The sequence below is a fragment of the Nicotiana sylvestris genome, chromosome 8 (assembly GCF_000393655.2).
Source record: "Nicotiana sylvestris chromosome 8, ASM39365v2, whole genome shotgun sequence".
In the NCBI taxonomy this organism is placed as follows: domain Eukaryota; kingdom Viridiplantae; phylum Streptophyta; class Magnoliopsida; order Solanales; family Solanaceae; genus Nicotiana; species Nicotiana sylvestris.
In genome coordinates, this window is record NC_091064.1 from 100,047,763 (window position 1) to 100,075,682 (window position 27,920).

At 34.7% G+C, this 27,920-nt stretch overlaps 2 protein-coding genes and 1 pseudogene across 2 annotated transcripts; 2 read left to right on the forward strand and 1 right to left on the reverse strand.

The window, feature by feature from the left end:
• The first annotated feature begins 494 nt into the window (after positions 1–494).
• On the forward strand, positions 495–11,285 carry LOC104240562 (poly [ADP-ribose] polymerase 2). The gene is made up of 18 exons (XM_009795424.2): positions 495–732; positions 811–1,084; positions 4,098–4,210; positions 4,337–4,418; positions 5,733–5,968; positions 6,309–6,435; positions 6,565–6,620; positions 7,790–7,863; positions 8,016–8,062; positions 8,257–8,306; positions 8,785–8,847; positions 9,173–9,253; positions 9,476–9,586; positions 9,693–9,768; positions 9,860–10,002; positions 10,210–10,283; positions 10,434–10,539; positions 10,763–11,285. Exons 1-18 carry the CDS (start codon positions 643–645, stop codon positions 10,853–10,855), a joined length of 1,896 nt encoding a protein of 631 aa, XP_009793726.1. The 5' UTR covers positions 495–642; the 3' UTR covers positions 10,856–11,285.
• A 558-nt stretch (positions 11,286–11,843) lies between these two features.
• Positions 11,844–12,473, reverse strand: LOC104240561 (late embryogenis abundant protein 2-like). Its single transcript, XM_009795423.1, has 2 exons — positions 12,400–12,473; positions 11,844–12,295 (listed from the first exon to the last, which is right to left on the reverse strand). Exons 1-2 carry the CDS (start codon positions 12,471–12,473, stop codon positions 12,085–12,087), a joined length of 285 nt encoding a protein of 94 aa, XP_009793725.1. The 3' UTR covers positions 11,844–12,084.
• A 3,595-nt stretch (positions 12,474–16,068) lies between these two features.
• LOC104240560 (protein SENESCENCE-ASSOCIATED GENE 21, mitochondrial-like) lies at positions 16,069–17,380 on the forward strand (annotated as a pseudogene).
• Positions 17,381–27,920: the final 10,540 nt, after the last annotated feature.

A 27,920-nucleotide genomic window follows, 5' to 3' on the forward strand; every position in this document is an offset into this window, starting at 1 on the left:
GAAATTTAGCCACTTTTTATGTAAAGATAAATTTAAAAGAAAACACTGTTCAAAATCCGAAAAAATACTCCAGTATATTATACTAATACACTGGATTCCAGCATAATATGCTAGAATTTCATACACAGGTGCACCGATCTCCAGTATATTATGCTGGAACTTTCCGTATTGCAGCAAAATAATGGTTATTTTTCAATGACTAATGGTGTCTATTTTTGAATGACCAATCCGAAAACTGACTAGTCCATGCTATTTTTAGCTTTTATTTCTCTCCCTCTCCTCAATTTTCAATTTATCTTCCTTGCCAATTTGAAAAAAAAAAGAAAAAAGAAAAGAAAACAAGAGTAGATGGACCTGTTCATTTTGTTGGTGGTTCCCTGTAATTCCCTCCCCATTTTTCTCTACCCCTAATTATTATTATAATTATTAATAATTATAATAAAAGAAACCTGTCCATTTATACGAAAGCGTAAGACTGATTCCAATTTCCGAACGCGAAAAGGAGCCCCGCGCAAAAGCGTGCGCTGCACAAATATACAAACACTCTTCCTTTGCAAGCTTTTTCCCATTCACTAAGTAGTTCTCAATCCTCTCCAATTCCTTAAGCACTTAAAATTTCAACAACTTGAAAACATTCAAACAATGGCCACCATCACCAAGATTAAAGTGGATGAACTCCGTAAGCAACTTTCGAGTCGCGGTCTTGACACCACTGGAAACAAACCCATCTTGGTTTGCACTTAATAACCCTCACTAATTCTTTTCTTTAAATGTATTTTTCATAATGGTGTTGTTTTACCCAAATTGCAGGTAAGTAGGTTAGAGGAGGCTATTGAGCAGGAGGAAAACAAGAAACAATTAACCGCTGATAGAAAAAGATCGAGGGATGATGATTGTGACTCAAATGGGAAGAAGATGAAGACTCTGACTGTGGAGGAGGAGTATAAGAAGATGAGTGTTAAGGAGTTAAGGGAGTTAGCCACTTCTCGTGGGATTTCCACTACTGGGTCAAAGAAAGAACTTGTTGAGAGGCTTTGTGCTGCTTCTGATTCACAGAATGACATGTCAAAAGATAATGTTGGAGGTATTGCAATAGGAATTTAAGTTATATACATTGAGTAATGAATTTTGGCGAAATGACTTCCTAGCCACTTAAACTTGTCGGGTTTTTTAAAGCCGATACATAAACTTATAACTTTCCCATTTGAACACTCGGACTCATTTTTTCCATAACTAATAAACACATCTGACCATTGACCATGTACGCGTGTATTACACATACACATACGTGTCCATCCAGTCAGCAAATGACCAATGGATGTCTTACACGTAAGGGCGCGAAAAGTCAAGCATCAACTCCTTCTCTTTGACTGCTTTAGCGTTCTTCTTCATCAACAATGGCTATCTGCTTTTCATTATTTTGTTTCACAGGTGGCTCAGCTTGATCCTTTTCCATGTTACTCTTTCGTTCCTCTTCCTTCTTTTCTTCCAGCTTTTTTATTTCTAGGATTCAACAGTTAACAAGATAGTGCCGTAATTTCTTACAATGTTTGCAGAATTTGGGTATGTTTTAATATTCAATGCGTTGAACGAATCTTTAAGAGGCAAATCATCATCTTCATCTCTAACCCAAACATTGGCGATTAAAGGTTTGAGTAAATCAATTTCCACGCTTACCTTCGCCATACTAGGTATGTTCATAGTTTTGGTCGCCACATCAAGCTCCAATGGAGTCCCTACTTCTTCAAGAATATGTTTGACATAATACCAGTTATGCATATGAAATGGTAATCCGGGCAGCAGGACTCAGACAGGATCTATTGGTAGGTAGGTCTTCTTCAGGCTTAAAATATGGATTCCACTTCTGCAACCACATTTGCAGACCTTCAATTTCAATCACCCGCTTATATAGAACAAAATTGTAATCTTCATCATTAGTGAAGCTGAGAAACACATTTAATTTATCATAAACTCCAATTTTTGCAGATCCCTTCAAAGGGAATTTTTTAGAGAATCTTGACCTATAATTCGGGGTCGGGTCTTCAGAAATCGACCAACAATTGTCCTCTTACATTGAGCCGCCATGATGACATAGTAATCTCTTGTTTTGAAGATCACTGCCGGCATGCCGTTGTGTGTCGTCTTTCTAGCTTGGAATTTCAGAGAGAATCCGAACATCCGAGTTCCTCCATAGGGCTGTTACCATCAGCTTGAACATCCAGAAGGAGTACGGAAAGCTTTTGAAGGATTTCAATCAACGAACTTGGAAGGGTAAGTTATGGGGAAGTTCAAAACTTAGCTTCAACTCTACAATGACAAAATATACAACTTTCCACCATTTTCACGGTCTGAAAAATGAAAAAAAAAAATTGAAAATGAAGCTTCAGATTTTTAAAAATGGAGGAAGGGGGTATTTTGTACTGTTGGGCGTTGGGAAGGGGGTTTTCACGCTCCTGTGCGTCGTGTTACTCACTCGGGCTGCTGATTAGGACCAACTGACGCCACATGGGCATGGTCAATGGTCAAATGTGTTCATTAGTTATGGAAAAAACGAGTTCGAGTGTTCAAATGGGAAAGTTATAAGTTTATGTATCAGCTTTAAAAAACCCGACAAGTTTAAGTGACCAGGAAGCCATTTCGCCATGAATTTTCTTAGGGTGTGTTTGGTACTAAGGAAAATGTTTTTGACGGGACAAGTTATCCTAGAAAATAAGTGATTTTCTTATTTATTTTTGGCCGTTTGGTAAGTAAACAAAAAATATTGTTCCAAAAGGATATGTATATGTATATATAATCTAAGCAAAATACTATGAGATAGGAGTTGAGGTAGGGGTGGTGGGGGTCAAGCAGGGGCGGAGTCACAGTGCTGGCTACGCGTTCGGCCGAACCCAGTAGCTTTAATTCAAACTTTGTATTTACCTTTTAAAAATTCATTATGTACAAATATTAATTTAGAACCCAGTAACTTAAACAGATTAGGATCCTGAACCCATAAGATTGAAATCCTAGCTCTGCTTCTGGGGTCAAGAGTGTAGGGTTTAGTTGTTGAGGGATGGGGTAGGGTAGGATGGTGAGTAGGGGGTAGGAGTGTGGGTTGAGGGGTATTTTTTGTGAGGGTGGGGAGGGGAGGGTGGAGAGGGTTGGGGGGGGGGGGTTGAGGGTGCGGAGGAGACAATTGGAAAGTGTTTTCCTCTGTGCCAAACACATTCTTAGCGTAATTTAACCTCACTTCCCATTTAAAACTTAAACTCTTACAATAGTGTTGCTGTTTGGCAAATCTCTTCTACTACTTTATGAGTACCAAATTAATCAGAGTTTAACTTATGAAATTTAACCATCAGTTAATTCACTAACATAACTACCTTTGTTTTGGAACCAAAGCTTAGTTTCTTTGGTAGCAGTTCTGTCCAAATTTGAAGATCTTAAGTGAAATATTATACTGAAAATTGGTCAGGCCAAGGGAGTAATTTATGTTGGTTTAGGCAGTTGTTTGCGGGATTATGTGTGTCCTAACTGCCACAGATGGTGCTTGAGTGCATTGCTGAGTAGAGACTTAACATAGTCTTGTTTTAATATATTTTCACCTTTCACATTTTTACTTCTACTTCAGCCCGTAATTTAAGCCTTTTCAGTTCGTGAAAGAAAGTGGCTTTGACCAATAACTTTCAAGTTTATTAGTAAGTTGTCAATTTGAGATGAAATGTAGCAATTCATATTACTTTTCATATAGCTTTGTGATCGTCGAAATTTTTATTTTCAGGGTGGATTAGTCTATGATCGATTCAAGAATCACTAAATCAAAAGGGACTAAATGTAGATACTTAGGGAGTAGCTGTATACTAAGTAGAATTGACCACTTTAGACAGTGGATTATCATTGTAATTACTGGCATATACACATTAGTTAATGCCACAGAGTGGTAATATGCACTATAGTACTGAATGACAACGTAGTTGTGTGGTTTGTGTTAAACTTAGTGCTACATGTTTAACCTGAAGCTAACTTGACTATTTACACTACCTTTTTGGTTGTTCTTTTCATCCTTTTCTTTTAGTGATATATGATTTTGTCTTGTTTACTGTTAAAAAAATTGGCAGATGGGGATGAAGGTGAGAAAGAGAAATTGGTCACGGCAACAAAGAAGGGTGCAGCTGTTTTGGATCAGTACCTGCCAAATGACATCAAGGCACGTTACCATGTCCTGCAACAAGTAAGTCTTTTTCAGAAAGTTTTTGCTTCTGGTTGCAAAGAAGTATTTGCATTGCTCGTGTTTTCTCTTTTTCTTATTCTTCTAACAAAGAAGGTTTTGATTCAGCGAATTCTTGTTGATATGCAGGGCAATGAGATTTATGATGCCACATTGAACCAAACAAATGTTGGCAACAACAATAACAAGTTCTATATCATTCAAGTTCTAGGTTAAGTTCTATTTGTTGCCTCAGCCTCACATACGTCTTAATTTGTTGGTAATGAACTGCCTAGTAAAGTGTAAAAGGTTCTTTGTTTTCCTTTTAAAATGGTTTTCCATGCTATGGGAGCATATACACTACAAATTCTTCCTGTTAATTGGTGGTTGTATCATCTGACGACTTCTGATGGCTGGGAAGAACATGAGAACAGCTATGGAATATTGTATTTTGGTTCATCATGTTCTAGAAAAAAATCCTGATCTTTACATTTTTTTTTGCATACTAACTGAGCATTTTCGTTCATCTTTCAAAAAAAGTTTACAAGAGATTTGAGGGAGCTGTACGACATATAAAGCCTCCCTAGATGCCTGAGAAGATGGCAAACTATCATACATCTTAGATAGATGAATTAAATGCTAAAGGTATGAAGAATACTAACTACACAAGATAAGGTATTCCTCCAAAAAATTAGCACCAGGTAAATACTTCAAGGGGCTCATAAACGATCATAGCTGGCTTTCTCTTCTTGATCCGGAAAGAAGGGATTTGCTGTTTATCGGTATTTAGAAGTCCCTTAAGTTGACTTGGTAAAGTGTATATGTGCAATTGGTTCCTGTTGTGTCCCAGGGAAGCCATTTTATCAGCAACTTTATTTGCCTCCCTGAAACAATGATTAGTGAAGACTCCAGGAATGCTCAACATCTTCTTTATCTCCTAAACAGTGTCTTTCAGTCTCCATGGTGTTGCCCAGATACCATTAATACAGTTCTGAAGCAATAAGGAATCAGTTTCTGCAATGATAAGATTATATCATTGTTCAATGCACCAGTTAGTCCAAACATGAGAGCCCAAGCTTCAGCCCAATCACTGGTACCTTGCCCCAGCGGATTAGAAAAAGCCATGATGAATCTGCCTAGACCGTCTCTTATAACTCCTCCACTTCAGTGACCACCAATGCATGAACCGTCACTGTTTAGCTTCACAAAAAGAATACGAGGTTCGATCCATTTGGCTATAGTAGTTTGAACTTCAACTGTAGACTGCTCAGTCATCTTGCAGATGTCTTCCCAATTATCACCAAATCTAACTTTCTTGAACTGCAGCTTGATTAGCTGGGAAATATTGAAGCTGACCATAGACTTGGACCTTATAATGGAAGGGTTTTCTTGATCACACTTGGAGCTGCATCTAGATCTCCATAGCTCCCATAGAATAATAGGAGCATGATCTTGAGTCTTTGCATGTTTGAAAGTTTTCTCAAATCTAATTATTTCATTAGCCTTCTCCATATTTGCTTGCCTGATTTTATTCATCTGATTGCAGAGAATGATAATGGTGGGAACTTCCTAGTGTATACTAGATGGGGCAGAGTTGGTGCAAAGGGTGGAACAAAAATCAATGGTCCCTATACCTCCGCAGATGCTGCCACCTCTGAGTTTGAGAGCAAGTTCTATGACAAGACCAAGAACTATTGGTCTAACCGGAAAGATTTTGTTTGTCAACCAAAGCAATATACTTGGTTGGAAATGGACTATGATGAAACTGGGAAAGAGTCATCTGTGAGTTGTTTTAAGTTGCTTGTACTACTGGGACAACTACGTTCATGCGTTAAAACTTGTTATTTTTGCATTAACGTAGAATGTGTTGTTACATATCACAATTATGTAGATGTGTTAAATGCATTATTTTCTCCATCAACTTAGAACCTTTTGCTCTCTTTCTGCTGTTGCATCTGAGTTCAATTGTGAAAAAACAGTATTCACACTGTAACTTGTACTTTTTGTCATATGAATAAGCAGTTAGATTTGAAGTAACATTTTTGTTTATCAAGTTGACTTGCAACAGCTATACAGTAATGTGTACTAGTGGATCTGAGGGCTTGATGAACCTTTCAAACAGGTCCAAGAACTGTCCAACTCAATACCAAAAAGTCAACCTCGTGAGACTAAGCTAGAGGCCCGGATTGCAAAGTTCATATCTCTTATTTGCAATGTCAATATGATGAGGCAGCAAATGATGGAAATAGGTTTTGCACTCTTGTCACTCCATTATGATTCTTATCTTAGATCGCTATGTAATTTTGACACTCCACAATGAGGTCTCATTCACCACTTTTATCGTAACTGCTATCTATTTTTTTTTTGTTGTTGGACAGGGTACAATGCTAACAAGTTGCCACTTGGTAAATTAAGCAAAACAACTATTTTGAAGGCAAGTATCTGGCACATTATTTATGCATGGGTGTTTCATTTCTGAACCACTTATTTGTGTCGTCATTTATTTAGATCTGTATGGTCCTGAATGAAAAATAGTCGATGAAGCACAAGTCAAATCATGTAAAGATTCCGTTACACCTAAATTTGTTATCATGAATTTGATACTCCCTTGGTTCCAGTTTACTTGATTTGACTTGGCCATTTCCCCTGATGTTCTATTCCGTCTTTCTAACATTCGAACATTCTAAGTGTTATAAGTTAATTCTATAACATCTAATATTATTTTTTGTGAGATGAATTTTCCTCCCACCTATTTTTACCCATTAAAGCAATTTCCTTTATTTTGAATCTGATAAATCAGTCAAACTTCATCTATTTCTAAGCAATCAGTATTTGTCAACTAGCTTCATAACTTGGGAAGGATATTTTGCTCTGTCTTTCCATGAAAAAAGTTAGGTTTCTAGAATTGGTTCTTCACTTTTTGTAAAGTCAAGAAGACTCTATTAAAGCTCGCAAATTTTTGGTTCTTCTTCCCTTCCCCTGAAAAGAATGACATTTGCTAGCACCAAAATGCTTCCAGGCCTTACTGAAGGAGGTACATCGTAGCATTAGGGCGAATCTGGGCCGCACTCTTGTGGCACTTCTGAGATTATCAGAATTAGTCCCCCCAAAAGAAAAAGAGAAGGATTAAGAAAAGGAAAAAGATCAGGATAGTTAAATTGGATTCGAAAATGAAATCTGCTGGGTCGAAGGTGGAATCTATTTTTTCCAATTAAGAGGTCCCCTAGAGTTCATGACATCAGTGTGTCATCTAATTTATCTAAATTTAGTACTGTCTCTGGGTTCAAATTGTGCCGGAATAAAGGAAGGTGGTGGTAGCGGGTTTTGAAAGTCTACTCTCATTTGGCTTCAACTGGTTGGCTTTTCCTTCAAAAGATTTATATTGCTTCTATGTAAATAATTAAAAGTATTGAAGGTTGTAGGGAGAAAACTGTTAGGCAGGAAGTGGATACATGTAGCCGGAAACTTTTAAATTCTCTTTACTATTATAGTTCCAGCTGTCGTGCTTTATTACATTGACCAAGACATAAACGAATAAGTAAAGGGATTACTAAATGAGAGAAATACTCTCAACTATTCAACTGAAAATTGGTCTTTGTTTAGGGCTATGATGTCTTGAAAAGGATTTCTGATGTAATTGGCCAGTCCAACAGAAAACTGCTTGAAGATTTGACCAGGTAAACTTGCTTCATCCCTACTGCGAGTTGTCTGATTATGGTCACTGATCAATGCATATCAGCTTATCTCTAATCATGTTGTCTCTGGGACTTCAGGAGCAGGCTTAAGACATGAATATATGGTTTGATGTTTCTTCGCTCTTATGTTGCAGTGAATTCTATACAGTCATTCCTCATGATTTTGGCTTCAAGAAGATGCGTAAGTCATCTTAGTTCCTATTCCTTTTCCAGGAAACCTCGTGTTGCCTCCTTATCCTGCTTCATCTGCTTGCTTGAACTTCCAGTTTTTCTTTTCCCCACGTCCTTTTTCTCAGTGACTCTGAGGTGGATTGTGGTAGCTTTGTTAGAAGGATTTTGCTTAACGTACTGATATACTTGTTGACTTGCTGTCAGGTGAGTTTATCATCGACACCCCTCAGAAGTTAAAACGCAAAATTGAAATGGTGACTTCCTTTTTCTCTGTGCTAAATTCTCTCCTTTTCTCTTTCCTCCCGATCATTATTCTCTATTCACTATGTATGTATTACTCTATCATGGGTGCATTTCTGTTAAAGGAATGGAAGTGTCTGCACTTTTACCAAGTTAATTGAACTGATCCTATGATGTCTCATCAGAAGTATCAACCGTCATTTCGATGTAGAAGCATGGCTTTCTTATTTATTGTTAGTTGATGTTCTCTACCAATGAGTTTGGTTCAAAGTTGATAGTTATATGCCTTTAACGAAGGAGATATAGGTGGCTTATGCAGATGAGCTAACAAAGCATATGTTAGAAAATTGAAATTAGCTGGTTTCAATCACAAATTATCTCTACAATGACATTTTAGTTCAATGGCTTTTAACGTTTATTCTCATGCTGCTTGTTTATTCTGTTACTCATTTTCACCTGATTTTGCTGTGGCGTAACTCTTGAAACTAAAAGGTCGAAGCTCTTGCTGAAATTGAAGTCGCAACTAAGTTATTGCAAGATAACACAGAGATACAGGTACTACGTTGCTGAGTCCCGTTGAAAGTATTCTTTTCTTTCACTTTAACTTTGGTGCTAAAAGAACATTCGTTTATGTATAGATAAATATTTTGGAAGCTCAAAAATAGAAGTTCATAAATTTTGTCTCCATCTTGGTGCATCTCAGTGAAATGATTTTTGATTTATCTTTAAAATAAAAAAGAAACAGTTTAGTTGAAGCTATTTTCCAAGAGATCTGGCTTTTAACACAATTTAATTTGCTTTGCACACAATAACTGTTTTGAGGATTAAGATATGATTATGAATTTGCATCTATATGCCTTAACTTGTCATCTTCTTGTAGGAGGATCCTTTGTATTATCAATATGAACAACTTCGTTGCAAACTTATTCCAGTTGAAGTTGGTACCCAGGAATATGTCATGGTATGAACAAGTTTTTGCTGGATCTATTACTTCATGGTCTTTTATCTTTTGAATATTGTATTCGTCCTTCATTCGGTGTGTTGATCAGCATGACAAGTATGAAAATTGTGAATATTATTTGTTCATCTTGTCCATGGAGTGATCACCACTTCATGTCTTTTCGTCTCTGATTATTACTCATGTCTGGAGTTTATAAAGCTGAGTTATGTTATTTTTTGTCAGATTGAGAATTACATGAAGAATACTCATGCAAAAACACATTCTGGTTATACTGTCGATATTGTTCAAATATTTAGGGCATCAAGAGGTGATGAAACTGAAAGATTCCAGAAGGTGATTGCAAAACTCCCATAAAATGCCTTACAACAGCTGTTTCTATTTATAACTTATAACTACTACTACCTAAGCCTGATGTAAACATATGAACTTTTGGATGCAGTTCTCGAATACAAGTAATAGGATGCTTTTATGGCATGGTTCTCGGCTGACAAACTGGGCTGGCATTCTTTCACAGGGTTGTTTGCTAATTCTCTTGCTTAAGTATTTTCAAGCGTGATTTAAATCTTCAGTAGATTCACTAAAGATGGTTCCTGCGTGATACCGTAGGTTTACGAATTGCTCCTCCAGAGGCACCTTCGACAGGGTATATGTTTGGTAAAGGTGTTTATTTTGCTGATATGTTCTCCAAAAGTGCAAATTATTGCTATGCATCCTCTACTGCTAGGGATGGTGTGCTTCTGTTATGTGAGGTTGGTTAGCCCTTCAATCCAGCCCAATTTCTGTTCTCGTCTCTTATTCCTCTAGACGAGTCCCTTTTACTTGCCACAACCTCTCTATATCTAGCTTGCTGTTTCACATGATTTCTTTCTCAAGCTTTGGATAGGAGAGAAGCCTCCTGCAATCCAAAAAGTAATAATAGCATTTGCGCACTGATGACCTTGTTACTTCCTTAACAGGTTGCTCTTGGTGAAATGAATGAGCTTCTGTCATCAAACTACAATGCTGATAAGTTGCCTTCGGGAAAGCTAAGGTTTCAATCTTCTCATATTTATGTTATTGCTTAAGATCGTAACTCAAAATACAACAAAAATAAAAATAAAAAAAACTATAGATATAGACAACCATGCTTTGAGCTTGAAAAGAATGATTCACGGGAATATCATGATTCTTGATATTGCAGCACCAAAGGAGTCGGTGCTACTGCTCCAGATTTTTCAAAAGCTCATCTACTTGAAGATGGTGTCGTCGTTCCTTTGGGAAAGCCAAAGGAGCAACCAGACCACAAGGTTTGCTCTAGCCTTGTTGATGAAATCCCTTTTAGTTCAAAATCTTATATGCATATGATGTTTGTGATATGCGAAATTGTGAATGATAAATCCTTCTGTGTTAAAATGAACTTCAATATCTTACTTCATGATAGCTGCCTTGTCCCTTGGGCCTTACCATTTTGTGTGATATATATGTATGTATAGCAGGTCATGTAAGCATTGTTTACATGTTTCTTTGCAGGGACATTTGTTGTATAACGAGTACATAGTTTACAACGCGGAGCAAATAAGGATGCGCTACATTATCCAGGTTGAGTTCAATTATGGGAGATAATCACTGTAAATATGGTTATAGATTTTCATCTTAGTTTTGACTATCAGAATATTGTTTAGGTATTTTATCATGTAAATTTATACTTTTGGTCATCTACGCAATTCTAGCCAGGTAGTATTATATCCAGAAAATGAGAAAACGTTGCCAATATTTAGGTATAGAAATGAGTGGTTATGAGATGCTTATATTGAATTCTCCCTTTTCCGTGCCTGAGATTTTAGGTAGTGGTATTCCAACCACAACAACAACCCAGTAAAATCTCACAAGTGGGTCTAGGGAGGGTAGAGTGTACGTACACCTTACCCCTAACCCGGAGTGGTATTCCCTTATGTATTTTTGTTTCTGCAGAGTTTTGTTGATTTGGATGTATCTTACTGGTATGACTGAACAAGATTCACAAGCTATTAGCAAGGGCTAATTAGAAATGCAAAACCTGTTCTATACATACATAGAACTTTATATTATGTCACAATTCATCACATATTGGTATGCAATAACTTATAAATTCTCTCACGTGTTCGTTGATTAAGAACGGCCAATTATTGTTTTGTTGTTTCTAAATGATGACCATATTTCCATTAAATAATTTCATTAAAACATATTCCTATCACATACATCCCTTTTTTCCACTTCTCTTTTCTGTTTTGTTTCTATTCCTATGACATCCCTCTTTTTTGTTTCCCATTGTGGTTCTCCTACCTACCACAAAAAGGTTATAGAAGTCTTCAAATTATCATGTACGTCTGTTTCTCAATGTCTATATACAAAACCTTTTCGTATAGTGTACACTGCATGAAAGGGATTCTTTCCCAGGATGCCCCAAATATAAACTTTGCATGAAGAGATACTTTCCAAAAGATGTACTATAAAAAGAAACACATTTGATTACGAAACCTACAATCCAACAAAAGACGTGGAGAATTTATGATACTTATTATTCCAAGAAATGAGGAGGTAATTAACAAGGATTTTAAACTAGTCATCATCATCAAGCACTAATATATGTAACAAGATCCATAATAAAATTAAAAGTTACAAGTTACAAGATCAGATCATGTCCGAATCAAGAATCAAAGTCATCCTAAAATCTCTATCTCAAGTTTATTCATATATCCTTCTGCCCCCGGACCAGATCTTGTGTTCCTCTTTTTATTTTTGTTAAGAAAAGTTATAACCCCATTACAACGAAACAAAGCAAACTCCCTGGATCTGTATTATAATTTATTTAATTAGTGTCCTCTAGTGCTGTTGTTCAAAAGCATTCGCCGTAGCTCAACGGCGTCAATCTGATTAGCTTGATTTTCCGGTCTGTAATAACCAGTTACGGGGTCAGGCACCCATGGAGCTGATTCTTCCCCTCCTTTCTTCATCATTATCATCATGTTGCTTTGCGCAACTCCTCCTCTTCCGCCGGCCACCTCTGCCACTGCATATCCCTTCCTACAAAATGTAACAAATATAATACTAGTATAAATAAGAGAAAAAAAAGAGAGTCCATCTTTTAACTTTTGGAAAAGGAAAAGAATGGGAGAGGAGTGTTATACCTGGTTACACCAAGAGAGAGTCTGTCAGTAACAAAGGTAGAATAGAGCTTAGAGTTGGACAAAGAGCGAGCCATTAATTATACGGAAAAGGGTCAAATATGTCCCTATACTATTGAAAAAGGTCTAATATTGCCCTCCGTTATACTACCAGTCCAAATATATCCCTAACGTCATACTATCGGTCCAAATATATCCCTGACATCATAAAAGTGGTACAAACCTACCCTTCCTCCGATAACTGCTTCCCTATTACAACATTTCATTGCTACCTCACTATTATACTCCCATTTTCATCCCTTCCCCACAACCTTTCCTTCCCTTTCATTTGAAGAAAATCACAGATCATAGATATACAAACACACTATATCAAAAGAAATGCTAACAGCTAAAGATAATATGAAGCAACGTGAACCGAGAAAATTCTGATTTTGCTATTCAAAATTTATGCTTATACGAACGAAAATACATTTTGTTTTATATAAAAAACTAAGCAAAGATACAGGCAAACTAGTTTAAGGTTTCAAAATCGACCATGGTGAGAAAGAAAAACAACCTAGACACGAGAGTTGATTTTTTTTTTGTTTCTTTCTCTTCAACCACATTTCTGGAAGGCTACCATTTTCTCTCCTTACGTTTTATGTTAAAATAAAAGTACTACTAAATTTTCCCTAAATAGGTCTTACAAATTCAGCGGCAACATAAGGAAATTCAAAATAAAACACAAAATTGTAAGATCAAGTGAAATGTACGTACAATTCCAGGATCGGTCGGAGAAACAACATGTATTTTGAAAAACAAGAGGAAGTAGAGGCAGTGAAGTCTTCAAAATAATGATACAACTTTAAAGTAATTGAACTTGGTAGCTGCAAACAGGGTGAAATGGTGAGGTAGCAATAAAATGTGTTCATAGGGAGACAGTTAACGGAGGAGGGGTAGGTTTGTACCACTTTCATGATGTCAGGGATACATTTGGACCGATAGTATGACGTTAGGGGTATATTTGGACGGATAGCATAATGGAGGGTAATATTAGACATTTTTCAATAGTATAAGGACATATTTGACCCTTTTCCGTTAATTATATATCCAAATCAAACACCAAAGAGTATAGTAGTTCCTACTATTTAGAAGCGAGAATAAGCAGCTCTTCGTCGTCTAGGGGTATTTTAGTCTTTTCAGCATCGTCTAGACAGACTGTACGCCTACAATTTTCTTTACGGCATATTTTATTTTAGACTATTCCGTTCACGATCTCTTTCTCTCTCTACATACGCGGCTCTTTCTCCTCTCAGACGTGTAACATCAACATCCTCTTGCTTTTGGTGCTTTGAGTTATTTTCTTACCTTACAAACACCTGCGTTTCACGGAGACCAACAACATATTTTGGGGTTAAACATTATATATATATGATTAAAAACAACGTCGTAACCGCAAGATCGAGTAGTAAAAAAAAAGAAAAGAAAATATCGGCTGTGTTGGAATTGTTTTTGGATGTGAAGAAGAGCGAGTCTAGTCTAGAGGAAAAGAGAGAGAGAGAAACAGAGGGCGGCTGGCTTTAGCTTTAGCTTACAAGTGTTGAAATGTGGGAAAAATAAGGTCTACTTGCTTGCTTCGACATGTTACATTCCCAACTTGCTAACTGAATTAGTATTTCATTTCATAGAAACAAACTTCTTAGTCCAACATGCATGCACAGAGTCATTAATTTTTGCAAAATTAGTACTACTCCATTAATTATAGTTTGAAATGTGGATAATTAAATAGCAAGTTAGTTGAAAAGTACTTAACTAAAAGCTTATATGCCGTTTGACTTGTTGGAGAAAAGAAAATGAAAGAAATTACGAAAAGACTTCGCAATTCTTTAAATAAATCAGTTACATACTATAATTTCTTATTATGAATTAAAAAAGAAGGAAGTAATGCAATTGAACTATCACTGATGTAGTCTCTGGAAAAAGAAAAAGAAAAAGAAACCCTAGTTACTCACAATCTTAAAAATGCGAATTTATTTACTATAGTATACGTTGAGAGTAGTTTACAATCATTATATATAAACTTTTAGCACGTAAACTATATTTGCATGTGATGCGAATGTTCAGTAAAGAATTTGATTAGAATCATTCCTCTAATTAGCTAAAATGAAAAAAGAAACTATATTTGCATAATTGTATGTAATTATCCTTATATATGACACCATCTAGTCGTTTTTATTGGCTAGGACTTCATATTTAATGTCAGAAACGAAGCTCTTGGAAATTTTATGCAACACCTGCTAAGACTGAGAGGTAAAAAATTTCAGGAAAACTGTTAATGATTTTTTTATTGGTTTAAGCTTCGATTGTTTGAATGGAGGAAGATAAATTATGTCATCCCCAGAAGATAAAAGTTGGTCCAATGAGAAAATTACCTAAAAAGTTTGGAACAAGTGTATAAGAATTAAGAATTCAATTGACTCTATTTTTACCTTATCTTTTATCCTTAATTCTGAATTTCTGAACCAGAAAAATCAGATAATAATAACAAAATTTCCCCTTTAGTAGATAGCCCATATATTTGCAAATCCACCAATTGCTGCTGTGGTATTAGGGGATTTGCTGTGGGAGCTGGCAACAGAGAAATAAAGGCATCTGACATCAACTAACAGAATGATACATTGAAATTGGCCAAATAATTTAAAAATAAAAATATCTTGCCTAGCTAAGCTCTTGTCCAGAAAAAAGAGACTGTTAAATTGAATTTTTTGACTAACTTGGTTTTCTGTTTATTTTTAATTTTTTTGATATCAATGTTAGAAAGGGTTGCAAAGATTTGATTTTGGTTTAATTTATGAAGCTATCATGTCATATTTGGAGATTGAATTAAGTCAGCGACAAATTTTCCATTTGATGATTTTAATACTATGAGTAAAGTTGCAACTCCCTTTTATGATACTTTGTTTGACTAGACACATCATTTTAGAAAATAAAAAGAAGACTTTTAAATTTTATTATTTTAAACATGACATGTTATTTTTGCGGTTATGAAATTTATTATTAAGAATAAGATGAGAAGTTTAAAATTATTTTTAAATACTCCGTCCGTTTTAATTTATATAAACCTATTTGACTGGACACGGAATTTAACAAAAAAGAAAAGATTTTTGAACTTGTGATGTAAAATGGGGCACATATATTTTGGGTGGATATAAATTATTGCATAAAGATAAATAGTTCCAAATAAGAAAAGTGGTCATTTCTTTTTGGCACGGCCTAAAAAGTCAATAAGTTCACATAAATTGAAACAGAGGGAGTATAAAATATAATATTTTTTTTGGGAAAAGAAAGAAAGAAAAGAAAGAAAAGTAGCAATGAAATAGAGGGAATAACTACAACAACTCAAACATCCATTACTTTATATCATTTGAAGTTTGTTGTGTTTAAGTTTTAAACTAACCTTTTCTCTTGTTGACATTACAAACTACTAGTAATACTCTATTAACTTGGTGAACCAAAGGGAATTTGATTTGTGTTGGACTATAAGACGTTGAGAAACTTTCTATGAGAAAAATTTTCTACAAGAAAGAAATTTTAAGTGTTTTTTTTTGGGGGGGGGGGGGGGGGGGGTTCGTATTCCTCTGCTTATAAATATGGTCCTTTAATTTCTTCTTCCATCAATAATTTCACATCAAAAAAGTATCAACAGAGCCACTCTTCTAAGCAAACCACTCTCATATATATTTTCTTTTCTTTTTACTGCTACTCTAGTAGGAGTTTTTTTTTCTATTCATATATACTCTTTGGCCTATTATAGTAAATTGGATAATGGCTCGCTTTTTCTCCAACGTAAGCTCTTTTCAACTGTAGTTGCTGACAGAGTCTCTCTCGTTGTAACCAGGTAACTATGCTTCTCAATCTCACCTTAAAATTGTATTTCCTCCGTTTCACTCCATTTTACATAGTTTGATTTAACACAATTTAATAGAGAAAGGAAAATTTTCAAATGTGTAACATTTGTGTGCCTATAAGATTTTTGAAACTTATGATCTTATTTGTGTGATTATAAATACTTCTCATTAAGAAAATATAGAAATGTAATAATCTTTTTTGAAATGGACTAATAAAAAATATTATGTCAAACAAATAAGTGGAACAAAAGGTGTACTTCCCATCCCATTCTTTTCGTTTAACAAAAGTTGATTTTTGATCAAATAATAAGACGTAGATTGTTGTGTCTTGATTTCAGAATAAGAATCTGTAATTTCGTATCTTTTGAAATATTGTTTTGTTTACGAAAAGTGAATTACTTTAAAATGACCCTCAGATGACTACGACGGGGAGCAACAGTTTATGCTTTGTACTAGAAATTTGACGGAAGCATGCAAACCTTGCAAATTACTAATCGTGCTTTCAGTTTATTCTTCTCTTTCTGTTTTTTCCCTTAGTTGAAGTTTAAAAAAAAAAAAAAGGTCCATGCGATTTAAAAGAACGTAACATTTGAACATGCCAATTACACAAGAAGCATGAAGTATGCATCTTTTTCTACATTTCTCCTGGCAATTTATGTTTATAACTTTTACAATTCCTATTTTACATTTTATAGGAAGGGATATGCAGTGGCGGCGGCAGGGGGCGCCGCATTAGGGGGTGGAAGAGGAGGAGCTGCTGGGCAGAGCAACATGATGATGATATTGAAGAAAGAAGGGGACGAATCAGCTCCAAAATCACCATGGGTGCCGGACTCCGTAACTGGTTATTACAGACCGGAAAATCAAGAAAACCAGATTGATGCCGTCGAGCTACGGCGAATGCTTCTGAAGAGCAACATCAGAGGACATTAATAGAAACTTATCTGGATATTATAAATTGCTTCTGGAAATTAATCTTAGGATGACTTTGATTCTTGATTAGAAGAATAATCTGATTATTGTATCTTTTGATTTGTTAACTTCTTGTGTTGTTTTAGTGCTTGATGATGAATGCTTTAAATCCTTATTAATTGCCTCGTCGTTTGATTTCTTGGAGTAATAAGATCACAAATTCTTAATTTGTTGGGTTAAAATTTAAATAAATTTTACTATCTTTTTAACTTTCGAGTTCTGAAAATAATTTCCTATTCACCTTCTATAACGAGAAAGAGAATTTCTTTTATCCTTAATAACCGAACAAGCTTATAATAGCTAGCACTTTCAAATGGTTACGGTAAGTTCAGCCTTGTACTATAGAAACGATTGAGAAGCTCTTGTTCCAACTGCTTCCGACTATCGATGAAACCAGATTTAAAATCTGTCTATTAATTGAATACATTACCTTTCAGAGACCGAACAAACTGTTTGTCAAAGTAATCGCCGTACATTCTAGCATTATTGCAAGTATCAACAAAGTGCTCTATATGTTGTTTCAGATTCTCTATGCCATCAAACTATTATAACTTAGAAGGTTGATAACCAATATGCATTTTCAAGTTGTCAATTCGTCGCGTATATGTTGTTGCATATATGAAAGATAATTTGTATGACGACTCAGATTTATCTTTGATAGCCTCCATGATGAAGTCCTTCAATTTCTTAACGAGAATCAAACCTTCAGGGAAGACTTGGATCTCCTTGGTTATCGTTGCTTGCTTTGCGGAGTGTCACACCTCCTTTTTACCACCCCGAAGGTGAATAGGGAGTTTTTCCAATTAAAGTGACATTATTCGAAATGAGATTATTTAATTATTTCAGAGTCGCCACTTGGAATAATTTATAGTGTCCCAAGTCACCAGTTTATTTTAAAATCCCAAATCGAGGAAATTCAACTTTTATTTTAAAGTCTGCGAACCAGAAATTCTAGATAAGGAGTTCTGTTAACTCGGGAGAAGGTGTTAGGCATTCCCGGGTTTTGTGGTTCTAGCACGGTCGCTTAAATTATTAAAGTTGGCCTATTATCCGATTTATTGCATCTTTTAACCTATTGTGCATTTTTAGCTTATTAACCGCTCTTAATTATTTTAAAACGCTTTTAGGAAGATTCAACGTTATTTAAAACATGCCTTGAACCATGCCACATAAAATGCACCCGCGGTTCGCGACACGTTCTATTTAACATTGTTAAGAGTTGAAATTGGGTCATATGAAATGTACACCCAAATTTAGTAACTAAAAATCAATTTAAGGAACACGCCTAAAGCAACTACGAAAGTTCAAATTACAAACAATATTTGCAAGGGCCATGGAAAATTTAATTGATGGCACGCCCCGATTTTTAAAAGGTTTGAATTAATTACATGAGGGTCATGAGTTATTTAATGAAAATGACACAACTCACATTTTCTATAAAAGCTAACTAGTTTTATGAGGGCCATGAGCTTAGGGATTTATTTAACATGGCACATCTCAATTTTATAAATTTTTAATTAAGTTCATGAGGGCCATATGTTATGGGTTTTAAAACATGACACACCTCAAATGGTTTTAGAAGAAACTTATTTAATTAAGGCCATTTAGGATATTCCTATTTGAGGCTAACTTAAGCTTAACAAAGGCTAAATGATTATGAAAGGGTTTTAATTGTTTCGAACAAATGGAATGGGCCAGCCATGGCTCCTCGCTTGGACGAATCAACTGAAAAGGCTGTATTTCGGCTCGTGAATTAGCCCAGTGGAGAAGGAAACCTCAAATTTCTGCCCAAGTCTGAATTTCGAATAAATTTACCCACATTGGACTTATCCAGGTGGGCCTCAATTAACGCCTGGGCCTATCTACCTTTGTGTTCTGAACTTACCCAAACTGCTAGAGAAATTGCAAGGAGAACGATTCACTCAATCAGAAAACAAAAATAGACAAAAATTGCAATCCAAATTCGAAGACTCATTTTTACCAACCTGATTCTAATTTTAAAGAAAATTAATCAACTGATTTTTGCAATGTAATAAAAGAATTGCGATTTAAGAAGAAAATGATGGCTTATGAGACTGACTCAAAGCTTTGGACCTATAGGCTAGGCCCAAACCATTTGAGGTTGGCCTTTCGATTGGGCTGCAGGTTCAGCCCCTTTCTTTCTTATTGAACAAACAATTTTTTTTTCTTCAGTTCCATAAGTGGGCTTGAAGCCCAGCTCCTCTACATCACTACTATTTTGTAAGGCATGGGAAACACATAGCTGAATTCCTAAATACAGTTAATCAAAACATGAAAACTAAAAATAACCATTACATTCTTCAAATAATTTAAGAAAACTCTCAAATTACATTAATACCTATGGAATACATAAACTAAGCTGTACTAAAGCTAATCTATTACAGATCTTGGTTAACTGATATCATGAAGAATCCCTCCTCCTTTGGACATGGTTTGTCCATTAGAGCCTGGTCCCCTTTTGTGTTAGCATGATGTAAACTCCAATTTCTAGCCTTTAAGCCTGCTGATTTGGCCAATAAATAGCCAAATCCGTAGGTATCAGCTTATAACAGCACAAACAAAGGACAAATAAAAGGATTTAAATAAAAGGGAAAGTTATATGTCCAAACAAAAGGTAAGAAACTGAAAAAAAAACTCAAAACCAGCCCTAATGGTTAACTTTGCAGGATTGAAACTCATAAAACATTCAGACATAGATCAACTTGCTCATGCTCAAAATCTAAACTCACATGTTCAGGATTCAACTATATTCATATTATTAAGGCTAAATACTATCATAAAAAGACATTCATTTGCACCAAACATTATTTACATGCAACTGATTTCACATTTCTTTAATAACAAACATTACATGAGGAGAATGAAATTCAGTACCTTGCACAACAACAACAACATATCAACTAAAAGGTGCAAGAACTGGCTGAAACTCTAACCAGAAAGAGCAACAACAGGATAGGAACCACATCAGACCAAAAACCAAGTTTCAGACTCAAAATCAAACACTTGAACCCAGAAAATGAACAACTGAACCAAGAAACTCCCTATTTCAAATCATTTCCAACTTGTAAAGAATCAGAAGCAAAATGAGGAGTTTTAAGATTTCTGAAAAAATATGTTGTGATTTCAGGGATTTTGTGCAGAATATTGAAGCTGAATCTGTATGAAAAATCTATATCCAAATTTGTATTTTTTAGAATGATTGAACCTATATATAGGCTGCCTATGGAGAAGGTATCTTTTAAGCATATTCCTTATCCTAAGGAATAATGGTACAGTCCTTTTAACAGCCCTTGGTACAGCTGTCCTATATTTCAGCACATTTTTATAACAGCTAGGACATCCGTGCATTTTCTAGAAATTTCTGATTTTCAGCTTAAGTAAAACCCCCTTTTTACCTTTTAGGTTACTACTTATTTCAGTCTTAATCTAAACATTTCTAATTCAAATGGATCCTTAAAGTTTTTACTGATTTTCACATCAGGGCCAACATAAACAAACCTAAAGAAGATCAAAAATCTAAATCAAAAGCCTAGAAGGATCATGAGACTACCACCTAGAATTAAAATCTAAATTATTCCCTAAAAGAAGAAGTTCTCTAAACAAAAAAACTGAGTTATGACATCTAAAAAGAGAAGGAAAAGACAAGGAGATAGCAGGAAAATATTCAAAGAAAAACAGTGTCACCGATTCAAAATCATGCAATTTGAGTATTCAAGATTCAAACATGCTTTTAATCAATCGAAAACAAATAAATAACTAAACATGTGAACGAAAATCTGAACTTAGCCTAAACATGCAACTAGTCAGAAAAGAAAAAATAAAATTACGGAGAAAATTGGGTAACAAAACAAGCCAAACTAAAAACAAAACCTAAAACAACACTATCAGTTCCTAATGGCCAAATGCAAAACAAGAAAACTGGAACATGCAATTTGCAGACAGAACAAAACTCAAAGGAAAATCAAACAAAAGAAAAGAGAAAGAAGTGGCTAGGAGAAAAGAAAAAGGAGAATAAGATAGAAAGAAAAAAAAACTTGGAAAATTACCTATAATAAAACAATTGGAGCCGGAGGACTTGGTCGGAGTCAGGCCACTTCGAACAATAGGTCCAAACCACATGAGTCAACTACCCTCATCAAAAGCAGTTTGACTCATGTAGAATAGAGCCATCTAAAACCCGGAATCAATTCTGGCAAAGGTTTTTTAAGCCTTATGAATCTAAGATCTAAAATTCGGGTAAATTGGGGGTGATTTGGAAGGGGATAAAGGTAATTTAGGGCTTAGAGAGGAGTAAGGGTTGTAGGGTGTGAATTTGGAATAACTAGGATTTTGGCTGTGTCTTTCGATTTAAGATTTGAAGAGACCGACAATGATTCGAGGGAAAGGGAGTGGAGATTTGGAATGGGGAGGTGAAGGGGAGTTTGTGGTGTTATTTTGGGGACGATTGGACCACCGGAACTGCCGTGAGGCGATTTTCGGTGGAGGCGGCGTGGGATTAAAGGGTGGCTAGGGTTTGGGTGATTTACAGAGAGAGATGGAAAGTGAAAGGGTTTAACTGGGGGGGGGGAGGGTATGGTTTTCGGACAGCTTTATAATTATTGGGTTGGGAGTTGCGAGCCGGCACTACTAGGGGTGTCAATGGTTCGGTTCGGTCGGTTATTTTATAATATTTGTACCATACCAATTTTTCGGTTATTCTATTATATATAACCAAAATTAGACTTTTCGAAACCGTCCCAATCATGTCGATTTCTCTTCGGTATCAGTACAGTTCGGTAAATATTCGATAATTTTTTTTAAATGCAATATAAAAATCATTATTAGAAGTAGAATGCAATAACATACGTACTTTTATAGGACTTAGCAAAACTCTCTAGATATTTTTACAGTTTAAAAGGTAGTAAATTAAGAAAATATAAAAGATGACTAGAGTATAGATCCATTAATTATTCTACATTAGCGTAAAAGAAACTAAGCAAATACAAAAAATATAAATCACACGAGTAGAAAGATATTAACCCAGATGGGTCTCAAGAATAAAGTCTATAGAAGATTAAATATTCAAAAAGATAAATCTAAATCATATGAGAGGAAACATATTCAATACATTATAGTTTTCTACTCATAATCGCTACAATACCTTGTGTTTTGCAAGTGAATATATTGGAAACAATTTAGTTTTAATAGGAGTAGCATAATAGATTTGGAAATTATGGTTTAAATTTAATTACTTGTTGGCTTTTAACTATTTCATAATTCCAAGGTCCCGAATTTTTTTTAATGCTTTATTATTTTTAAACGTAATATATAAATATATTTTTCACATTGTAAATTTATTCGGTACGGTTCAATATTTTTTTGATTTATTTTTATAAAATAAAAACCTACCCTAATTATCGGTACGGTTATATATTTATATAAAAACCTACGGTTTTATTAAAACAAACCTAAAAATCGGTTCGGTACGGTACGGTTCGGTCGGTTTAGTCGGTGTTTTACACCCCTAGTCACTACAAGAAAAATCGCCTTTAGGGAGGAGAATAATGGTCCCTAAAAGTTCGATTCTGGTCCTTAAATATCATTAGCGACCAGAAAAATCTGGTCGTCACTTGATCTTTCTGGTCGCTAGAAGTTTTGCCGCTAAAGGTCAGTAACGACGAGATTAGTGACCGGTCCTTAAAAAGGCGATTTTGGTCCTTAATATACTTTCAGGGCCACATTTCTGGTCCCTAAAGAATGATAAAAATGAACGTTGGATGCTGCATCTGGTGCCTATTAATTTGCAATGACAAAATTTTACAGGTCTAATATGACTTTAAGGGCAAAATTTTCTGGTCCTTAAAGATCTTATGAAATGTGGTCCCTGAAGGAATGTATTTTATGTCCTTCTTTTCCGAAATATTATTCCATTCATAATGTATATGATGAATGCATATAGACAAACTTATCAATAATGCCTTCATATATATACTTCTAACAATTACAAAAGAAAGGATTAACATTCCATTTGTACTGTATTATTTACACACCCCTCGGGAAGAAAATAAATTAATATCACTTGCAAATAAAATGAATTGTTGTCTATAGTTCTGGGAAAATGATAATTAGCTTGTCAACTTGAAGTCTCCAAAATCTGCATCTTCACTTGTAAACCGATGTCTCAAGACCTGTGAGAAGTATGAAATAAATTCACTTAAAAAACTATAATAATCAACTAGAAATATTGGGTAACTAATTGTGAGACCTACATTATTTCATAAACAAATTGCAATATAACAATATTTTGGTCATATAAGAAACTTGCATGATGAAAGAAAACACAAAATAGCCATGTCTGCAACTAAAACACTATAAGAGACACTCGAAAAATGAATTTGTTTCATCAATGACAAGGAGAACTACATCTTATTATGTACAAATAGGTTCCATAGGCTTAGAGGAAGACAAACAGATAATTATTTTTTCATTATCATAATCATATTTTGGGTTATTCTGTAAATAAGAAACTATGAGGGGTTCATGTTCCTATCAGTTCAATGTAGCAAATTTTCATATCACTCAACACAAATCTACTGATGCAAAAATAAAAAAAATAAACTATTGACAATTATCCTGCATTTGAACCTAAAACTTGGTGTCCTTGCAATTATCCATTAACTTGTGAGATAATAATTAGAAATTCCATAATGATCAATGCACATGCACATAGATATGTTTGTGACAAGTAAAAGAAACATAATTTTTACAAGAATCGTGAAAGAAATTTCTGGACCTGCTGTCTAACTCTCTCAAGTTTCAGCTTAAATTGTGCTAACTTCAAATGGCATTGTTCCCAGCTATCGAACTTACTCCTAGAAAGAGAAGGGAAAAGAATCAAGAAAAGGAACTTAGCTTCCGGCAAGTCCACCTCAATAACTCGACCATCAGGGCCCGAGAGGGACACACTCATCCCTCAAGTTCTGATTTTTGTTACTCCATAATCACTAGACATATACGATCCTGTCAGAGAGAGAATTTCAATTCGACCCTGCGAAAAGCATGAATCATAAGTTAGATTACTAGGCATTATCTAAGGAAGAAAGATTACCCATAACTATTTTATTGGATTGGTTCAACGTGGGATAAAGGAACAATACTTCTCTATACATACTATAGAAATTAGACAACATGTCTCACCAAAGATGACGGAGCTCTATATTTTATATGTCAATGACAAACATTAATACAAGAATGTTCAAACTAAAAGGGAAAAAATATAGAAGCAGCTGAGCGCCTTCGCACAATAACAAATTTAATCCATATCGACATGGATGTCAAAGCTTCAAACAAACTCATTATAATGCGGCACAAGGTTGCATGTTTCGAACAATTCGCATAAATGCAAACATATAGAGTATTTCGCTTCCCTTTTAAAGACAAGGAGGATATCAAGCAGAATGCCAATAGCTCTTTTCTATAAGAAGAATGCAGAGAATATAAAATATATGCAAACAATTGACTACGAATGAAGCAGATGCATACATGCAAATCGAATTTCTCAAAGTAAAGTGCCACACCTCATAGGTCAAAGTTCCACCAGATGAATTTGGCTGACCAAGTATAACATTTGAAATTGCGCCATTGGCAGCCAACACACAAATAGCTCTAGCACCTTGCTGAGCAAATGAAATGATTTTCATTGAAACATCCTGATACATAAATTTCAAGAATGAAACAGTTTGGATTTTAAATGAACTCACATAAGAAGAAAATCCATGAAAGAATAGTAAATCGACTTTCAATCAAATAAACACATCTAGCTGCAAGAGTACTAAGCAACCAAAATGGTATGCCAACAACAAGCTGACATTTTTCTTATTACAAGGCATAATTCTTTAAGCATGTTTTCATCAAGTGAGAGCTAAGCCTGGATCTTATCACCCACACACCTACTGCCCAAAATCAAAAGAGAAAGGGATAGAACTCTCAAATTCTTTGAATGACAACTACCAACCTAAAGCACCACTGCAACAAATGCACATGGTAAATATAGATAATGATAATTTCTAGGTAGTTTCAAACTTATTATTATTATTATTATTATTATTATTATTATTATTATTATTATTATTTTGATAAGTAGGTAGTTACAAAATAAACAAAGTTAACAGATGTGAGAATTAGGAAATAAGTGTGGTAATGGTGCTATTAGCTTCTAGTTCTGCCTGATCTAGTATTTCATTTTTTGCCAGTATGATGCTCCACAAGCAAGGAGGAATGAACATTCCATTAAATTAATATGAAATCTTCCATTCCACCCAAATTTCAAACTTTTGCATTGTTTATCCTATTTAGATTTCTGGATACCATAAAACTACATTAAAATATACATAAAATAAAAAGTATATACGAGCTCTTGATTGAACTTCTGGTATATATACTAGTTCCAGATTGAAGCATAATTGTTGTAGTTGTAGATTGAACAATTGGAATATCACGAGATGCCTATCTCCAACTTTTATGAGATTGAACCTAGTGTCTTCTTAACATAAGGTTATACTTCAAAAACCTCCCATGAAGAAATAATTAAATTAGACTTTAGCAGTCACACGCTAGTTCCATTTTAAAAAGATAGAAATCAGTAATAAAAATCAGGTTCTTTACAACTTAAGAACGATGTCCACTTCCGTATGTATTGGTAATAAAGTATAATAATCCTATTGATTAAAGTTTCCTTTTAGTACGTAAAGGAGTGGTTAGTTGCAATATTTGTAGTATAATAATATTAAGAAGTGCACTATAAAATAAACACCTAATTTCAGAAAAAACATGGATAACATGTATCCATCAACAAAATGAAGAGCAACAATAAAAATAAATATTAAAAATAACTCACTGCGCCTGTAAATGAAATAAAATAAAACCCACAAGAATTAATAGCAAAACCCAGCAAGTCTAAAATAGTGAGTGGAACAAAGGAACATTAACCGATGATTGGAACACTTCATCTCTTAAGAAAGTCGTAAAGATAATCAAATCTTGCATTCAAGCAACAACATTGTCAGTGCACATATACAAGCATAGCTGAAGCAGATAAAAAGAATATAATTATGGGAAGAAAAACTTATGAATTTCAAGCAAATACTCCTGGAAGCACCTTGGATCACAATAAAACAATTCCTTTTCATCTCACTGCGGAGGCTGAAGTGAATAAGACATGAGCTCTTCTTCTCAAAATGGCTCAGAGAGACGGCCTCGCCATAAAAACAGCTTGTTGAATCATAGAATGCCAACTCAATAGCACCGATCCAACTTCAGTTGGTGGTGGAAAAAATTATCCAAAATAACTTAGCAAAATTGAATAATTTGTAGAATAGTCGTGAACAGATTGATGATTAAAATCGTCACTTTGAACAATGAAATCAAGAATAGATTTTGATGAAACACCAGAACTAGTTGTCAAAGTGATAAGGATTTAGGGATTTTGAGAGAAACGTTGAGAGATAGAGAGTAAACTCTAGTTCCTAAATGACGACTTAGGGAATGTCTTTAAGTGTTTCTATTTTTTTATTTCTTTTTCTAGGTTTCTATCTCTTTATAATTATAAAAATATTAAATTTTTAGAAGAAATTTTGGGCGGCACCTCAAGTCCTGCACTACCGCTCTATTCTGCATATTAGGGACGGTAATTTTATAATTATAGGGACGAAATTCAGTCTTGTCGTTATTTATTCTAGAATTAGGTACCAAAAATAAAACTAGTCGCTATAAGTATACTTTTAGCGACCAGATTTCAATCCCATCGCTAAATGCTGGTCACTAATGAGCCTTTTTCTTGTAACGCGTTGGATCAAGGAAATCCAACGGCTGGGATTAAAAGGTGATGAAACGGGGTCGTTTGGCGTTAGACGGGTTGGACCGGGTATAATTGGTTTTGGGCTTGGGTTTGGGTCGAATTTTGGGCTCTTTGGTTATTTAACCCAATTCCGAAAATCCATTCTTTTGGAGTACCTTTTTTATTCCTTTTCTTTTCTCTTTTTCTCTTTTTTTTTAAAATTAAAAATCCTAATAATTAAAAATCCTAAATTATCTCAAATATAAAATTAAACTATTTACTTAATTATAAAAATTACAAACACCACTTAATTCTAAATTAAAAGAGAAAAATCAATAAACTAAAAATTATAAAACAAAAAATGTAAAAATGAGCTTTTTTTGTGATTTTCAAATTTTATAAAATAAATAATTACTGATTAATCCTAAAAATATAAAAACAAATCCTAAATGCAATGCATGATATTTTTGGTATTTTTCATGATTTAAATAAAAATTAAACATGCACAGAAATTCAAATAATTAAGAAAATTCTAGAAAAATTCATAAAAATGGCAAATAATTAACAGAAAACATATTTTTGGGAATTTTATAGGAGTATTTCGTATAGGGCAAAAATCACATGCTCACAACTGCCCCTCTTTGCTCGAAAATATGAAGGGTTTTCGGGCAAAGACAAAATGAGCAACTATGAGAGATTTTTGCCCGTTTGAAACTCCATGAGAAGCATTTTTTGAAAGAGCCCGACCAAACCTTGCTTCAAAGGCTGCCTACATATCCTTGGCTATAAAGGAATCAGGCCAGTGTAGTTCTAGAAGTATTGGTAGCTGG

Coding starts and splice junctions, on each gene's coding strand:
- LOC104240562 (XM_009795424.2), top strand. CDS start 643: ATGGCCACCATCACCAAGATTAAAGTGGATGAACTCCGTAAGCAACTT. Junction 7,864..8,015: donor CTGCTTGAAGATTTGACCAG/GTAAACTTGCTT, acceptor CTTATGTTGCAG/TGAATTCTATACAGTCATTC. Junction 10,540..10,762: donor AGGAGCAACCAGACCACAAG/GTTTGCTCTAGC, acceptor GTTTCTTTGCAG/GGACATTTGTTGTATAACGA.
- LOC104240561 (XM_009795423.1), bottom strand. CDS start 12,473: ATGGCTCGCTCTTTGTCCAACTCTAAGCTCTATTCTACCTTTGTTACT. Junction 12,296..12,399: donor CTCTCTCTTGGTGTAACCAG/GTATAACACTCC, acceptor TACATTTTGTAG/GAAGGGATATGCAGTGGCAG.